The sequence below is a fragment of the Myiozetetes cayanensis genome, unplaced genomic scaffold (genome assembly GCF_022539395.1).
Source record: "Myiozetetes cayanensis isolate MyiCay16 unplaced genomic scaffold, myiCay2020 scf26, whole genome shotgun sequence".
NCBI lineage: Eukaryota > Metazoa > Chordata > Aves > Passeriformes > Tyrannidae > Myiozetetes > Myiozetetes cayanensis.
In genome coordinates, this window is record NW_026087477.1 from 6,261,876 (window position 1) to 6,279,794 (window position 17,919).

General features: G+C 50.2%; 1 protein-coding gene across 1 annotated transcript in view; it reads left to right on the forward strand.

The window, feature by feature from the left end:
* The window catches only part of INSR (insulin receptor), a 55,975-nt gene extending 40,154 nt beyond the window's left edge, over window positions 1–15,821 (forward strand). The window contains exons 11-21 of the mRNA XM_050321363.1: window positions 3,386–3,657; window positions 3,867–4,009; window positions 4,360–4,519; window positions 4,813–4,912; window positions 5,173–5,240; window positions 5,828–6,057; window positions 6,343–6,453; window positions 6,783–6,942; window positions 8,063–8,192; window positions 8,384–8,518; window positions 10,256–15,821. Coding sequence (XP_050177320.1) covers window positions 3,386–3,657; window positions 3,867–4,009; window positions 4,360–4,519; window positions 4,813–4,912; window positions 5,173–5,240; window positions 5,828–6,057; window positions 6,343–6,453; window positions 6,783–6,942; window positions 8,063–8,192; window positions 8,384–8,518; window positions 10,256–10,610 — 1,864 coding nt within the window. The 3' untranslated portion in view covers window positions 10,611–15,821. The remainder of the gene's footprint in view (window positions 1–3,385; window positions 3,658–3,866; window positions 4,010–4,359; window positions 4,520–4,812; window positions 4,913–5,172; window positions 5,241–5,827; window positions 6,058–6,342; window positions 6,454–6,782; window positions 6,943–8,062; window positions 8,193–8,383; window positions 8,519–10,255) is intronic.
* Window positions 15,822–17,919: the final 2,098 nt, after the last annotated feature.

Genomic DNA, 17,919 nt, shown 5'->3' on the forward strand with positions numbered 1-17,919 from the left:
TTTCCTTTTTTCCCCCCGATTTTATCGTGCAGCCAGCCCAGGATGCTTCTCAGGCCAGTTTCTGGGGTATGTATTTTAGGAAGAAACCAATCCACCAGGATGTGCCACCCTGTCAGCCTGCTGAGGAACAAATCTCCACATCCCTAGGCTTGGCTGATCCTTTAAAACAAGTTCTCTTGCTGTTAAAAGTCCATGGTAAAGATACCTCCCTGCTGCCACATGTCCTGCTTGTCTTCCCTGGCAGCTCCAGGCTGTTGTCACATAAATCAGAATTATTTTTCCTGTGAATTCTTTGCTATCACCTGCTCTCACAGCCTGGCAATGAGCGGGGTTTACCTGAAGTGCTTGTTTTGTGGCTCCTGAGAGTTCACTGACCTCTCTCGAGGTGCTGTGTGGCCTCTCCTGGAGAGAAGGAACCTGCCAGTCACGGGAGGAATGCGAGGGACGAGGCCAGCAGGGAATGTGAGATGGCAGAGGGGCAGAATCGGAGCAGTTTCTCCCTGATGCCTTGTCTCCTTGTTTTCCATGTGCCCCTGCCCTCCTCCCAGCCACCTGATCCCCATGTGCACGGTCCTGGACGTGGCTCTGCCCTGCTCTGCTCAGTCCAGGGCTGATCTCACCCTTCTGGAAATCAGAGGCTGTTCCTTCCCCCTGTGCACATTTATTCCCAGGATTCACCATCACTGCTGTGGGTCAGTTTGCTGTGGCACTGACAAGGCAAAGCAGAGATTTTGGGATGTTTCTTCACCCCAGCTTGCTCTGTGACCTCCCTTTGGAGCTGAGCAAAGGGGCCATCAGAAGCTGGTGCTTTGTTCCTTCTTTCCCGTTTTATTTGCCCTTATTTTGGGAGAGTTTTGTGCAGGTTGGATGGTTGCACACTGGAACAGGGAGGTGTGGAGTCTCCATCCCTGGAGATACTCAAACACAGTCCTGAGCAACCTGCTCTAGCTGGCCCTGCTTTGGGCAAGAGGTGCCTTCCAGCCTCAGCTGCTCCACAATTCTGTGGAGAGCATGGAAAGATTTCAAAAGTGAGAAAAGTCCTGAGAGGCAAAGGGGAACTAAATGGCTGCTGTTCAGGATGTCATTCCATGTGTTCTCTCCATTACTGCAAAAAGAGAAAAAAGAGCAGACTCACTCTTCTGTCTCTGTGTCCCACACCCTCGTGCCATTCCCAGTATTCCTGGGTTACAGAGTGAGCAAAATCTGGGAAATTACTCACATTAAAAGTAATTTTTTCCCCCTGGGTTTCCCCAGTTCAGTTAACTGTGCACACAAATATAAACTGCTGTTTTCCAGCACAGGGAGGGAAGCCAGGCCAGGTGTCCTGAGCTGGTTTCAGGTGTGTGGAAAATCTTGGCTTAAGGTATTTAAGGCATTTTTAGAGTCCTCCAGCACAGGCCATAACATTGCATGTGATGAGTTGTCACTTCCAGCCCCTGTGAGCCCCACACTGGTTGGTTGTGACAGCAGGAGGAACCTGGAGCTGAGGATTTCACAGGGAAGGTGACTGGAGCTGCTGAAGTAGCTCTAATGCAAATTGCACAGGATAACCCTGAGAAGAATCAGATGTTTGAAAATACAGAGAATTTGGCAAGAAAACTGCTGCAAATCCAGGATAATAAATATTGGAGGATTGGGGTTTTACACCTTCACAAGTATTTCTTGCCTTCTGTGACTTGGGAAGGAAGGAGTTCTTGCATTTTACCCTGTGTTTCATCAGTGGTCAAATGACTGTTTTACTTGTGAAAAACAACATTCCCTTAAACACGAGGATCAGCTGAACCCACACTTTGTAAACAGCAGGTGTAGCTTTGCTTTTTATGCAAACAAGGCCCTGGTTGACCATAAGGAACCCTTCCCAAGGAGGAGGGAGGTGACACGACCCAGAGCTGGGTCTCTGAACTCTGCCCCATCCTGAGGGGACACTGCTCAGGACAACGCACAGACCGAGGGAGCAGCAGCTCCAGAGGGAGTTAATTAGTAATTAAGAAAGAGAAAACCGTAAACTGGAATGTGCTCACTGAACCTGCCATTTGGCACCCAGAAATTCCTCCCCTGTGAGGGTGGGCAGGCCCTGGCACAGGTTGGGCAGAGCAGCTGTGGCTGCCCCATCCCTGGGAGTGCCCAAGGCCAGGTTGGACGGGGCTTGGAGCACCCTGGGCTGGGGGAAGGTGTCCCTGCCCATGGCTGGAATTGGCTGATCATTGCCTGGCAGTCAGAGGGTGGCAGTGGAAAGTTCAGTTCAGCAGCTTCAACAGCTCGTTACATTTTTAGAGACTGGAGATGCCTCAAGTGTGGGTTCAGTTCAGGTCACTCTTTGTACCCTTTAATAGCTGCACACACATAAAAAGATCATCACCCCCTTAAAATAAATGGTCTGGATTTCAACTGGCATTAATTCCTTTTGTGTAACTGAATACAGTTACTGATTCACCACGTGCTGGTTCCAAACCTGGAATTCCCCGTGGCAAATGTGTGGCAGGACATAAAGTGTTAGAAGGAGCAGTTTTGGTTTGGTACTGCTCCTTTCTTTTTCTTTTTTTTTTGCCAGGAAAGTGAAATTTGTGAATGGCTTTTAATTCTCTTGAGTTTATTCTGTTTATTTACTGATAAAACCTGATATTAAAGCTGGCTGGTGGCACTCACCTGCAGACAGGGGAGGTGACAGGGTCACGCTGCTGGTGCTGGTGTTACAACTGAAAAAAATTGATTTTCAGGCTGAAATGCAAATAATTTGAGAAGCAGCATTTGGTTAACAAAACCACAGAGCTAATTTGTAATCAAAGTCACGAGTTTTAAATGCTTCTGTTGGAAAGGACTTAATAGATTTGGTCTCTTAGGTAAAGCTAAAACCAATTCATGTATCCATTGAGGTTCAGCCATAGGGTTCAAATGTATTCCAGTGAGCTGTGAAAGTGGCCTTATGCTTTCTAAATGCAAGTAGTGACACTTGGGATATGTGGCACATTTAAGGTCATCAGAGTCAGGGGCTGTGGTGTGACCTCATTTACTCAAAGCTAAAACATGTGGGAGCTGAACTCCAAAGCATTGCAACCCTGGCAAAGTTAGATCCAGCTCAGAGATCCAGAAGAACTGGAATTCTCAAGCAAATGCTTGAGACTCGGATTGATTTATTTTTATTTTATTCTCCCTGCATGAAGTTGTGCAGGGAGAGAGCCTCGTGGATAGAGAGGTTCAAAAAATTGCTTGGTTAAAAAAATAAAAATAAAATAAAAAAATCCTGAATTTCTTTGCTGCAAATAACGAGGCTTTAATCTGAGTTTTCAGTGGCACCCTGAGCTCTGTTGTTTGAACTCTTGCATTTCAGGTGGGTGTGTTGACAGTGAGTGGAACAGATAACATGGTGAGCTGTGTTGTTTAACAGGCCCTCGAGAAAACGCAGAGACCTGGCCTCTGTGGCCAACGCCACCGTGGTGATCCCCACCATCCCAGCCTCTCCCAACAACTCTGCAGCAGCAGCTGAGGGTGCAGAGGAGCAGAAACCTTTTGAGAAGGTCCTGTCCAAGGAGTCCCTGGTGATCTCGGGGCTGCGCCACTTCACCGGCTACCGCATCGAGCTCCACGCCTGCAACCACGACGCTCAGGAGTCCCGGTGCAGCGTGGCAGCCTACGTCAGTGCCAGGACCATGCCAGAAAGTAAGCACCTCCCTGAGCCCTGCACTGGGCTGGTGGCTGTTCCCCAAATGCTGCTTTTCCCCTGGGAGCCAGCTGCCATAGGGAGACATCGCACAGGAGTGGGGCTGTCCTTGAGTCCTGATGGGAGAGGGGGACGGGTGAGGTGCTGGCAGGTTTGAATTTTGCCCAGGGTGTGAAATGAAACTTATCCATCATGAACTTGGTTGCAGCTAAGGCTGATGACATCGTTGGTCCAGTTTCCCATGAAGTGGTTGAAAAGAACACGGTGCATTTGAGGTGGCAGGAGCCGAAGGAGCCCAACGGCCTGATCGTGCTGTACGAGGTGAACTACGGACGGCTCGGCGAGACAGAGGTGAGACTTTCTGCTTCTCCCCTCAGCTTCTGCTGGAGAGTGAGCATCTCTGACAGAGTGAGAGCTTCTGCTCCTCCACACTACCTCTGGAGAGGTGACTCCACCTGAAAGCCCAGGGCTGTTTAGGATTTAATAGTCCTGGTGCATACGGTGCCCTGTCCGGGCTGGTTTCCCGGTGCAGGAACCAGTGGGACACAAAACTTCGCTGGTGAATTTGTCTCCTCTGGAAATCTGTCTGGGATAGCATCAAGAAATAATCTGCCCCTGGGGTGTCCGTTTGCCAGACAAATGGACGCTGCAGGAACCCCAGAGGCTGCAGAGGGAGGGTGACACAGCTGCTGTCCCTGCAGGAAGCCCATTTCTGTGTGTCCCGAAAGCACTTTGCCACCGAGCACGGCTGCAAACTCCGGGGACTTCAGCCTGGGAACTACAGCGTCCGGATCCGGGCGACCTCCCTGGCTGGAAACGGCTCCTGGACAGAACCCACCTATTTTTATGTGGCTGATTATTGTGAGTTCATTTTATTTTCAACATTTAATCCCTGATAGAACCTCGGGGGTTTTTTGGAGAATGGGGTTTAGCAAGCAGAGCACAGAGAACTATAGGTAGTCTTTAAATATTTAACAAAGCATCTGCTTTCAAGAAGCTGGAATTACTTGGAAAAGTGGCTTTTCTTCATTCTGACCACCCCCACCATATTCTGAAATCTCTCTAGTTTCATATTTGTTCCAATTTATTATATTGAGGAAAAAACTTGGATTTTGGACCTGTGTAATGCCTCCAACTCTCTCTTTCTCTCTTAGTGAATGCTCAGCCCAATATTGCTGTTATAATCGTTCCCATCATTTTTGCCATAATAATTGCTGGAATTGTTGGAGCTGCTTACGTGCTTGTGAAAAAGAGGTGAGTGCAATTTCATCTTGCTTTCACCAGACCGACCAAAACTTACATCCAAAAGCTTTGTTGATTTGCTGGGAGTCAGTTTTTGTCTATTTTCTGATTTCCATAATGATTGGAACACCATTTTAGCATAGGAAATATTTTGTGCCTTTGGAAACGGGGAGAGTTTGTGTTTGCTGGATGTTTTGGGAGTTTATCAAGCTGCCTGCACCTGGAGTGTGTGGAAGGCTGCAGATGTGCTGAAGAACTTGTGTCTTTTCCAGACAAACTGAAGGACCAACGGGACCCCTGTATGCATCCTCCAACCCCGAGTACATCAGCGCCAGTGATGGTGAGAGCAGCCAGGGCTTTCTGCAGGGAATATTTCTTGTTCAGCAGGGTGGGATTGGAATTGTTTTCATGGGGTTTTCTTGTCTTTTTTCAGAAGTTTTACCCATAGTGTCCTGTGGCAGTGGGGGAAGGGCCTTGAGGACACTGTGAGGGCACTGAGGGCACTTGGTGTGTTCAGCTGGAGAAGAGGAGACTGAGGGGAGACCTCACTGCAGCTCCAACTTCCCTGGGAGGGGAGGAGGAGGGGCAGGCTCTGAGCTCTGCTCTGGGGGGACCAGGGACAGGACCCAGGGAATGGCTGGAGCTGTGTCAAGGTTGGATATTAGAAAAAGGTTCTTCCCCCAGAGGGTGGTGGGCACAGCCCCAAGGCTGCCAGAGCTCCAGGAGGGTTTGGATGATCCTCTGAGGCACAGGGTGGGACTCCTGGGGATGATCCTGTGCAGGGCTGAGGGTTGGACTGGATGACCCTTGTGGGTCTCTTCCAGCTCAGCCTGTTCTGTGAGTCTGGGGTTTGTATTCAAAGCTGCCACCGGAGCAACCTTCACGAGGTACTTGCTCCGTTCAGCAACGTTCCCCTCTGCTCCACAGTTTATGTCCCTGACGAGTGGGAGGTTCCACGGGACAAGATCACTCTCCTCCGAGAGCTGGGCCAGGGTTCCTTTGGAATGGTGTACGAGGGGATTGCCAAGGACATCGTGAAGGGAGAGCCCGAGACCCGCGTGGCCGTGAAGACGGTGAACGAGTCGGCGAGTCTGCGCGAGCGCATCGAGTTCCTCAACGAGGCCTCTGTGATGAAAGGCTTCAGCTGCCATCATGTGGTAAGTGCCGGGTGCCTCGGCTCGTTAGCACATCCCAGCACACGGCTCAGCGTTCCTCGGGGCTTGCAGGGCCTGGCTCTCAGCTCCCCGAAGCAGCAGAGATCAAACGGAGCTGGGATCGCTCCCTGTTGGATTCCGCGGAACTCACCTACCCAAATCTGCTCTTCCTAAACCCCTCAGCCTGACAGGGCTTTTTGAGGCTCTTCTCAGCTCTGTTTTGGGGGTGCTGGCCTTGTCCAGTGTGTTTGGACACAGCCTTGAGGGAGTTTCTCCCTTGTTTTCCAGGTTCGCCTCCTCGGGGTGGTCTCGAAGGGACAACCCACTCTGGTGGTCATGGAGCTGATGGCACATGGGGACCTGAAAAGTTACCTCCGCTCCCTGAGACCCGAAGCTGAGGTAAAGGCAGGAGAGGGGGGTCTGTTTTGCAACAGGGTGACCTGATTTGAGGTTTAATTCTTCTTTATTAAATGGCTTTAAGATGAGAGAGGGTAGATTTGATTGCAGAAATTCTTCCCTGGGAGGGTGGGCAGGCCCTGGCACAGGTTGCCCAGAGCAGCTGTGGCTGTCCCAGCCCTGGAAGTGTCCAAGGCCAGGTTGGATGAGGCTTGGAGCACCCTGGGCTAGTGGAAGGTGTCCCTGCCCAGAGCAGGAGGGCGGAACTGGATGATCTTTGAGGTCCCTTCCGACCCAAACCATTCTGTGATTCTGCGACTGATTTCTTGTAGAACAACCCTGGTCGTCCACCCCCGACGCTGAGGGAGATGATCCAGATGGCTGCAGAGATTGCAGATGGCATGGCCTACCTGAATGCCAAGAAGTTTGTTCACAGGGATCTGGCAGCTCGGAACTGCATGGTCGCAGAGGACTTCACAGTGAAAATCGGAGGTGAATAGTGCAGGATCAGAGATGATGTCTAAGGTCCCTTCCAACCCAGGCCAGTTTTGAGAATCAGTTCTGTGATTCTGTGATCAGAAGATGATTCTGTGCATCACATTTGTTGTGAAGGCAAATAGATGAAGGCCAAAACCAACGTGAGAAACTTGGGTGATTCTCACTGGCCACCTTTGGAATCGCAGCACTTTCTCTTTTTCTTCTCCGTGACAGAATTGAATGGATTTCAGTGAGAAAAACATCTGTAGAAACAGAACAGCTTTTCTCTGGGTGGGGAGGCCCTGGCACAGCTTTCCCAGTGAAGCTGTGGCTGCCCCTGGATCCCTGGAAGTGTCCAAGGCCAGGTTGGATGGGGCTTGGAGCAACCTGGGCTGGTGGAAGGTGACTCTGCCCATGGCAGGGGGTGGCACTGGATGGGCTTTAAGGTCCCTTCCAACCCAAACCATTCCATGATTCTATGACATGAACCAGCCTGTTTCACTGGCAGGGAAATGAAACCAGTCTGGCTCTTAAATCATGAGTGCAGATTCAAGAGAAGGAAGTACAATTCCCTATTCCCAAACCTCTGTCCAAAAGCTGCCTGAGTTTCTCTCACTGGTCTTTGCTTCCATGAGAATTATGACAATGTTTGGTACAAGAAACAGAGCGTTGATAATCCCATCATCAGGTCAGGTGACTTTAAAAAGCCATTTATCTTCCACAAAAAAAGGTTTTTAACCCAAACTCTTTTGAAAATAAATAAATATAACATTTAAAAATAACCCAAAACCCCAGCAGTGGGGTGGTTTTTCAGAGCTCTCTGCAGGTAAGGCATTTTAAGGGACATTTTAAGGGATTTAAGGCAAAGGGAGCTCTTTTTTTCCTTACAGAGGACAAATAAAATAATGTTTAGAATAGAAGCTGCCACCAAAAAATTTAACTCTGGAGTCTGTAGAAAAAAATGCAGGGAAAGGGAAATATTTTGAACACTAATCACAAGGTGCCAGATGACTGGGCTGGGCCAGGGAGGGGGAGGCTCACTGAGTGTGCAACAACAGGGAAGGCAACATCCATCTGGAGATGGGAAAAGCGGGATGGGGGGAGATATTTAACACATCCCAATTGCTTTTCCCAGACTTTGGGATGACCAGAGACATCTATGAGACGGATTATTACCGCAAGGGAGGTAAAGGGCTGCTCCCCGTGCGCTGGATGGCCCCCGAGTCGCTCAAGGACGGGGTTTTCACCACCTATTCCGACGTGTGGTAAGTTGTGCTCTGCAATCCCAGATGGATCCCAGCTCAGGAGCTCGCTCTTTTTAACACAAAGCCACTGGTTTGAAACCCCCTTGTTCAAAATGTGGCCCTTTTGAAGTGTGCGCTCTCCAAAATAACTCCGTCCCTGGGAGAGCTCCGGGGTGGTTTTGTTCTTACCAGGAGTCTCCTCTCTTTCTCAGGTCGTTTGGGGTGGTCCTTTGGGAAATCAGCAGTTTGGCAGAGCAGCCCTACCAGGGACTCTCCAACGAACAGGTGCTAAAGTTTGTCATGGATGGAGGATACCTGGATCAGCCAGACAACTGCCCGGAGAGGCTGTAAGTGCTGGAGCAGGGACAGTCAGCCAGGCTGCACTGCTGGGCCAGAGCGTGGCCAACAAAGGTGGCCCCACCTGGGGCTCCTCTTAACCCCTCCTGGACTGGGGAGGAGCAAAACAGACTTTAGGGGAGGCACCTCCCACAGAAATGCCACCAACACGTCCTTAGTGATCCAGGGGTTACACAGGGTGGGCAGGCCCTGGCACAGGTTGGGCAGAGCAGCTGTGGCTGCCCCTGGATCCCTGGAAGTGTCCAAGGCCAGGTTGGACGGGGCTTGGAGCCACCTGGGCTGGTGGAAGGTGTCCCTGCCCATGGCAGAGGGTGGGACTGGATGGTCTTTAAGGTTCCTTCCAATCCAAAGCATTCCATGGTTCTGTGAGGTGAGCCAGCCTGTTTCACTGGCAGGGAAATTAAAACAGCCAAGGCCTTGCATCATGAATGTAGATTCGAGAGAAGGAAATACAAAGCAGAGGGAAAAACTTAAAATACAAATAAGCACTGGGTCACTGGCCCAAAGAAGATGTTCTTCCTCCACTCCAGGCTCATGTCACGTGGCAGAGGTGGCCACCACCTTCATTCAGGTGGCTCTACAGAGGCCAGACAGGAGCTTCTCCTTCCTCCAAGGCCTGCTGAGGTTTTCTGTGATTCTCTCTGTAAATAGTGTGGAGAATTACAACAACTTTTTACCGCTGCATTTCACAAATGCATTTTGGGGCTCATGAGGAGGAGAAGCAGAGGAATCCTGTACTGAGTTGTGAGCTGTTTATCCTGCCTGAAGCCAAGAGGAAACATCCTCAAACTGTGCCAGGGGAGGGTCAGGTTGGACATCAGGAGGGATTTCCTCATGGCAAGGATGGTCAGGCACTGGAAGAGGCTGCCCAGGGAGGTTTGGAGTCCCCACCCCTTGAGGTGTCCAAGGAGTGACTGGATGATGGCACTCAGTGCTCTGGGCTGGGGGACAAGGTGGGCATCGGGCACAGGTTGGATTTGATGATCTCAGAGGTCTTTTCCGACCTAAATGATCCTGGGATTCTGTGTGAGGAGTCCCACTGGAACAGTGGTGAGGGGAAGGAGCCCTGGCTGGAAAAGAGAGTGCAGATGGTAACTCACTGGTTCTGGTAACCTCTTCCCACATCTGCTTCTGGCCAAAACAGCACTTAGAGAGTCATAAAATAAACATGTTTTGTGAGTATCCCTGTGAAAAAAGCCTGCTGTGCTGGACATCTGTCCCATGGCCAGTTACAAACTCCAGTTTGAAATCCTATTTGTATTTGTAAGTTCTTTCTCCGTGGTGTCTGATAACATGTGACCTCTTGCTGCAGCCTTCCTTTTGGGTGGGATGTTTACAGGACCTCTGTCCTCTGCCCAGCCTCCTGTTTTCCTTGAAGTTTTTAGGAGCTTTGTTATCTTTCAGGCTGAGTTAAAATTAAAATGGAATTCATTAAAAAGCTGTGACCTGGCTGTAAGGGCATGCACACACACACAGAGAGGCTGTGAACCACAGCCCTGTTTCCTTCAGAAGCCAAGTTAAGAACAATTGAAGGAATTGGAAGGGATTTTTGATCTAGACAGAAATAGAGAAAAAGGAGTGTCAGGATCTACAGGCAGTGTGGAGGCTGCAAAGAGAACAAACAGCTGGGGGTGTCAGAGGGTGGGTGGTGTGCCAGGGATACCAGCCCTGGTCTGGTACGGGGCAATTGTGGCTTCCTGCCCCTCACTCTGGTTCTCCTGCTCCAGGCACAGCCTGATGCAGATGTGCTGGCAGTACAACCCGAAAATGCGGCCCACCTTCATCGAGATCATCGAGATGCTGAAGGAGGACTTGCACCCCAGCTTCCACGAGGTCTCCTTCTTCTACAGCGAGGAGAACAAACCCCCGGAGACCGAGGAGTACGAGATGGACTTCGAGAACATGGAGAGCATTCCCCTCGACCCCTCCTCGTACTCCCAGAGGGACAAAGCGCTGGGGAGGGACAATGGACCCTCCCTGGCCCTCAAGGGGAACTATGAGGAGCACATACCTTACACTCACATGAACGGTGGCAAGAAAAACGGGCGGATTCTCTCCATGCCCAGGTCAAGTCCTTCCTAACACTTCCTGTTTGGCCCCAGGGTTGTGTCTGCTTCCCCACCCCCTCTTCCCCTCCACAAATCTCAGGACTCTTGTTATTGCTGCCACAGTGTATGACACACATCTACGAACTCTTCAGATTTTTAATCATCTTACGATTAAATCTCTTTTTTTTTTTTTCTTTTTTTTTTTTTTTTTTTTTTGCCAAGTTGACTGGTTGTCAGTGGACTTATCTGTGAACATAAATGGGAGAGGTTTCCATGGCTGCTGTCTCTTCTGTAACCATGGTTTCACAACAGGAAGCCACCGTGCGAGCTCAGCTGAAGGAGAAGACGTTGAAGTTCGCCGGCGCCGCGTGGAACGAACCCTCCGCAGGGCAGGAGCGTTCCCAGCAGAATTCCAGGCTTTCAGGCGGGCTCTCCACTACAGCTGAAGGGTTCAGCAACCTCAGTCAGATCCTCAGATTGACCAATAGCTGCTGCTTTCATCCTTTCTCAAGGGGTTGAGTGCGTGGGTGTGTGCGGGTGGGTGTGTGTGGGTGCGTGCAGTTATTTCCACGTGGGGTGGAACTTAAGAGCAAAAGAGACGCTTCTGGCTTCGTGCACAAGTGACAATGCTCTCAGGCACATGGTGGGACTCTTGGAGCATCCTGTGCAGGGCCAGGAGTTGGACTCAACAATCCTGAAGGGGTCCCTTCCCACTCAGTGGTTCTGTGTTCTCACGGGAGCTTTCCTCTTCTCGGAAGTGTGTGCTTATCTTTTTTTTTCCCCATTTCCCTGGAGGGACTGAATCCTAAACAGATTATTTTTATACTGAGGACTCTTGGGAGTAGGTTTTCTCTCATTCACAAATGAAGAAAACGTGCTGGGAGCCAAAGGAGCAGAAATCTGAGATTTGTGGGTACTTTTAAGACCAAACGGAGTAGGAGTCCCCTGACCTGAGACACGGAGTTCTCTGTCCTTACAGCGTTGAGTATATATATTGTTTGTTGTAACATATTTAAAGATGTCTTTAGTTTAAATTTTAACTTCATATAAATTATTGACTGTTCACGATCCTTTCGGGGAGGGGAGAGTTTGGGGGATTGTTTGGTCTTAAAGTGGTCCAAAGATTTCAGAAGGAACTGAATTTTTTTAGCCTCGGGGGAGCGATGAAGCACACGTTGAGTCCATGCTTGACAAGGCTTTGTGACAGTTCCATGATTTACACAACACAGTCAGCTGGCTCCAGTCGAAGCCCCAGTCTGGGTGTTGGGAGCTGAAGGACACCAGGACATCCCAGCCCCGATCCTGCTCCTCCTGCGCCCCCGTGTCCCTCGCTTTGCCTTCTGTGCCACGGACGGAGCCGGCGTGGAGGACGAGCACGAACTGCAGCCGAGAAAGGGGCACGATGGGAAGGAGGGAGCACGAGGCTCTGGGCTCTGCACGTGCAGCAGGAGCTGGAGGTGACCGTGGTTTGCTGCCTGTCCCTGTCCAGCCCCGCGTTCCCCGAGATCCCCGCTGCGGAATTCCCGGGATGCGGCGCTTCGGCTCGTCCGGGATGTCGGCCTTGGCCTTCTGGACTGTGCTTTGTTGTGCTGCTGTTTGCATGAAGGCAGAGGTGATTGATTAGCAGGCGATGGTAGAGGATAGCTGTGGAACTACGTGTGTCCCGTGGTGCGGAGGGAGCGAGTCCGGCCGGAGAAGGGCGGAAGCAGGAGATGTAGATGATGAAGATGAAGATTGATGGATGTTGCAGGCCCGTGTCAGACAAGAGATGGTTTAAAAGCGGGGAGAGATGCTCAGTCCTCCACTTCTGGAGAAGTCCAAGACCCATTTTGTGCTCTCTGCCGGGAGAGAACGAGGCTCCCTGTCTCGGGGAGAGCAGGGAGGCTCAGCTGGCGTGTGGGGTTTGATTCCAGCCCGGGCAGAGCTGCTGCTGAAACCCAGGGAGAGGGCCTGGAATGCGCAGGGAAGCCCCTCTCTCAGCCCACACCCCGGCAGGCGCAGCCTCGAGGGGCAACAATGAACTCTGGGCACCCCCACGAGCCCTTTGTTGGGCCCTTTGCTGCTGGAGGCTGCTCGGGGCAGACCAGGTGGAGGGCACAGCTTGCTCAAAAATTTTGGGGTGGAAAACGCAGTCCAGGCGTGGGTGAGAACCTCTGGATTTCAAAAGGCCTCGTTTACATTTCTTCTGCTTTACAAAGTTGTAACTGTTTAGCAGCTCTATATTACACTGCAGGAAAGAAGACATATTCTCACACTTTTCTAAGGAAGAGAAGTTTTTCTTATTAGAATTTTTTTATTTATTTTAATATATAAAACACTGTAAAAAAAAAAAAAGGCAACAAACAATTTGTTTTCTTAAACACGCAGAACGTGTAAATTTGTATCCATAAAATCTTGGCAGGTGGATGTGGTGGGATTATTTTTGTCCTGTTCTGGTGCAGTCTACCTCAGTGTTTCTTAAGGATATTTTTAATACTACGCACCTCTAAACCTGTTGAAATATTCTGGTCTGGACCTATTGTGGATCAGGGAAAATCAGTATCAGCTGATTCCAATACCAGGGACCATTCATGAGGGGAATGGGAAGGAGAACGGCTCACCACTGTTGATCCCTAATCTCAGCAGTGGAGACAATGAACCCGTTTTCAAATTTGGATCTGATCTTGTCCTCTTAGTTCTGCTGTGATTTAAAAAAAAAACAAAAACAAAAAACAAAACAACAAAAGAGCCATTTAAATGTTTGGACTTTGGTGAACTCATGAGCTGAGAGAAGCAGGCTGCTTCCTCCCGGAGCAGGGACTGAGACCAGCCCTTGCTCTTGGGCTTGGATTGGGGTGTCCTGCTCCCTGAAATAAATCTTTCCCGGCACACCCTTGCTTTGATAACATTTCCCATGGCAGTGATCACAACTGTGGAAAGAGGAGCTCTTTTTGTCTGAAGGAATCTTGGAACCTCGTATTGGGTCTGGCTTTTCCCCGTGGTTGATACTGGTTGGCCCTGTGCGCACACGTGGTTTGCAACACTCGGATCGCTGAACCAGGGAGCGTGTGTTGCTCCATGGACAAGACAGTCCCTTCCCATGGCTCATCTTCTTCCCTCTGCACCGAATGGAGCAGTTGTTTGTACCCAGCACTGTGTGTAAAGATTCCTCTGGCCGTCCTTCCTCCCTCGTGCCCGGGGTGTGGAACGGTGTGTGGTACCAGTGGAGGGGGGGGGTGTCGTGTTTCTCCTTTTTAAAAACAAGTAACACTAGTGGTTGCTGCTCGTGGCTGTTCCTGATCACACTCAGCTGCAGGATTAGGAAGAATAAAAGATCATCACCTGTGAAGCCCAGCTCTCACTGCTGGAAAATCTTTACCCAGCCCACGGCTACAGGTCTCCACTGCTGGAAGATCCTTGCCCTGGGGATGCCTCAATCCTCCCTCAGATCTCACCGATTCCTGCTCAGAGACACGAGGGTTGTGTATAGGTGGAGACTGCATGTGGCAGATGAAAGCTCTGGGGTGCTGTGAGGGCCCCCAGCCCGGGCAGGGGTGTTGGGCTGAGCCTTTCCTGGGGGGAGCTGCTGCTTTTGCTCCAGCCAGATTCTTATGGGATGAGAATTCCCAGCTGCAGTGGGAGCACAACACTCGCTGCTGCTGCTCAGGAGGAGCAGGAGAGCAGGTGGGATGGCTGGAGGAGGGCAGCCAGCACCAGCAAGTGGGAAGCTCTGTCTTTCCTTGCATTAGTATTTACTGGAGGGTTGGCTGCTGCCCTGTGTGTGCAGGGAACGTCCCACTCGCAGCATGACAGACCCTTCAGCCTGTCCAGGAGCAGCTGGAGCCTCCTGGGCACAATCTGGCACCCCCACGTAGACAGAAATTCACTCTGGGGTGAATCATGAGGAGCAAGAAACAGCTCTCTGTGCTCTGCTGAGCTGTCACTGAAAAAATGTCTGAAGTGTGAGGCTGGAGAGGTTTCTCAGAAAGGTTTCCACATAAATTCAATTGCCACTTCCTGAATGGCTCTTGCCAATCTGGAACTTCTCTTGCAGGCCAGTGCAGTGCTGCAAAGCTTGGCTGCCAGGTTAGGAACGTGTCTGTCTTGGCTGCTTGTAAATACTCTATTGTGTTGTAAAATAGACGAGCTAAAACATAAACTCTGTGCCAGCACTGGGTTGGGAAAGGTGATGGGAACTTGACCACGCTGCAACGATGACCGTAAAGCAGCTGTGTGGGTGTGGAAGAGGCTGCTTTTAGGTTGCTAAAGGGTACTCTTAATTTATGGGTAGTTTATCTCTTTCCTCTTAATTTGTATTATAGCGACGGGACACTTTGCTTCATTTTAGTGCGTTGCGTGTAGCGTTGGGAAACAAAAAAAAAATCGCAGAGTCGCTTCTTGTGTTACTGAGCTGACTGTGATGAAGGCAAATAGGAAATGACAGGAGCCAGAAGGGTGCTGAGCCTCTTGTTTTGGGGAGGAGGGAGGCAGTGGAGTTCCCTCTCAACACCACTGTGACACAAAGACGGACCCTGGGCCCTTCGCTGCGAGCGGCGATTCCTGCTAACCAAGACTGGAACCTTGTTTTTTGCCAGTCAGAAAGTCAAATATCTTTGTGCCATAAAACCTTAGTCTCAAGGCTGTTCTAGGTGCTCCTGTGATCCGTGTGGGGCCGGTTCTGAGCCTGGAGTGAGGCAGGAACTGCGGATAAACCCTGTGACCTTCTCGCCGTGCCCTCGGAGGACCCCTCCGAAAGAGCCCCTCGTAAGTGTCCTGTGTGTGTGTGGGGTCCAGGGAAAGGAACTGTTGAATGGATTGGAATCGAGAAATAAGTTACTTCATGAAATTCAAAATAAGATTGGTTTGGGTTATTTTGTATGAACTTGGTGGAATTTGGCCTTTTTATGACCTTCTGCTTGGCTCTGTGTTCCCTCTGCTTGGGTTCTGTCCGTGAGCGTCGGTGTCAGGCCTTGACCTGTTCGTTCAGCCTCGTTACAGGCATCACAAGAGTGAAGCCAATCATCCAGTTGACTTCTGGAGGAACCTGACTGTTGAAAAACAACTCTAAAGTTACTGTTTTTAAGCAAAATCTGCTGTCATTAAATGTGTATTTCTTTTTAAGATGAATTTGCTTGTCCTTCTCGGAAGGAAGCACTTATTTCTCGCAGTTTGGGCGAATTCACTGCAGCACAATTGTAAGCTGTAAGGGGACAGGTAGAGAAATGACTTTTTAAATATTGTATAATAAAGTTAGTATTAACTCCCACGGCCTCGTCGTTTTTTTTTGCCAGCAGGTTTGCAATCAGCAAAAAATTCTATTCCTGGTGGTGTGGGGTTGTTTTTTTTTTTCCCAGTCCAGGTTCCAGCTGGTGGGATTAAAACAGTTTCTTTTCTCAGCCCTGAAGGTACCTTGGGAGCAGGTGGCTGGGAGGACTTGGGGTAGTCCTGGCAGCTAAAGAGCCAGTGGAGGTTAAATGTGGGCACAGATGCTCGTGCTTAGCTGAGCCCCAGCCCCTGGGAAGTCCCAGCAGTAAATCTCGAGCTTAGGACTAATCACCTGAGAGCTCCAAGCTGGACTCGACACCAAAGCTCTGTTAATTCAGAGTCTCCCAGAAGGATTCCAAAGCTTCCACCATCTCCACTTCCGGGGCTTCTCCTGTGACAGAAAACTGATGGAGAATTTTAGAAAGGCCACCTCTAAATCTGGAAAAGTAGGGTGTTATTTAACCAGGGAGAGCGTTACCTTTGGCTTGAGTTTGGGGAATGGTTTTATTCCTGGAGTATCAGAACTGCTTTGTGTTTGAGGACCCACGTGGATGGGGGGACTTCATCAAACACAGCCCAGAGCAAATGCTCTTTGCTTGCACTTAAATAAGCCACAGTTTCGTGTTAAATTATATTCTGTGAGGCCTTGGGGTTTTTTTTTTTTATTTTCTTTCCCAGTTTATTCTTGCTGCTCCCACCTTTCCCTCTGCATATCTAAGGTTCCAGAATACAAATACTACTGCAGATACCTCTCGTTTGAAATAAAGGATCAAATGTGCCATGATTTTTTTAATTTTAAAAGGAAGAGAAAGAAAAACCTTTCCCCTTGATTTATTTTTTTTTCAGTGTTTTCATACCTAAGAGCCAAGCAGTGACATGTACAGAAAATATCTTTGAATACTGGGGAAAAAATTCTTGCTGTGTCAGAGTATTGAACAATTAACTGTTTATATTAAAATTCTGAATAAATTATCCAAGAATAACTGCTCATTTTTTTTGTCTGCTGTCTGTGCAGCACCTGAAGGCTGCTTTGCCATAGGGAAAGCACTAAATTCATACCTTGGAATAAACCCAAATGACACAGATCTGCCAGTTCTAGGCATGTGGTGGGAAGGCAGTGGAACTCTCCCTGATGGGCTGTGCCCTCATCCCAGGGATATCAACAGCCTGATGCCATCGGGTGGACATTGGTACCAATGGCTCCTTTCTGCCTGATGCACCAAGAGCTGGGGCTCTGGGATGTAATTCTCTTATTTCCTGTGAATGGACCAGATCTCCCCTCCTCAGAGGGGGACAAACTCCTCCCAGGCAGCTTTAAAGCAGAGGAGTCAGAGGATCAGCTTCACCCCCATCCTGTGGTGGAGCTGCTGGAACAGGGGGTGCACTAGGAACCTCCTGTCCTGCCCAGGCCCCTTCTGGTGTGTCAGATCTTCCTGATTTAAACCTGGTTTTGTTTCACCAAGGCCAAGATTTCCCTCCTGATCAGCTGCACCAACGAGGAGAGGGACTCGTTCTCCCTCTCCGTAGCCGCTCAGTGACGGTGTCCTGCTTGCCTTCCTTCCAGTGCCATCACCCAGGTGAGATTGCCAGGGCCATTTCAGCAGGAGCAGGAGCTGCTGCTGGTGCCAGCTCCTCGTGGGGCTGCCAGCCAGGTGGCGTGGTGCAGCCCAGCAGCTGGTGGAGTCAATTTGATGGCTTAATATTTCCTTCCCCCTGACTCCCACCCAGCCACAGTGTGGTTTGCTGAGCTCCTCCCTGACAGCTGCTCTGGCCCTAGCTCTTCCTGCCCCAGCCCTGCTAGTGGCTCTTTCCTTGCCTGGACTTGGAGTCTGGTTTGGACACATGTGGAGTTCTGCTCCCTGTCTTGCCCCTCAGGAGGACACAGGGAGTTGGACACCCATGCAGTGAGTTGTTGTAAAAGCAAAAACACTTCATGGGTGGTGACTCCACCACCTCCCTGGGCAGCCCCTTCCAATGCCTGGCAACCCTTTCAGTGATGTTTCTCCTGATGCCCAGCCTCAACCTCCCTGGCACAGCTGGAGGCTGTTCCCTCTCCTCCTGTCCCTGTTCCCTGGGAGCAGAGCCTGACCCCCCCCCGG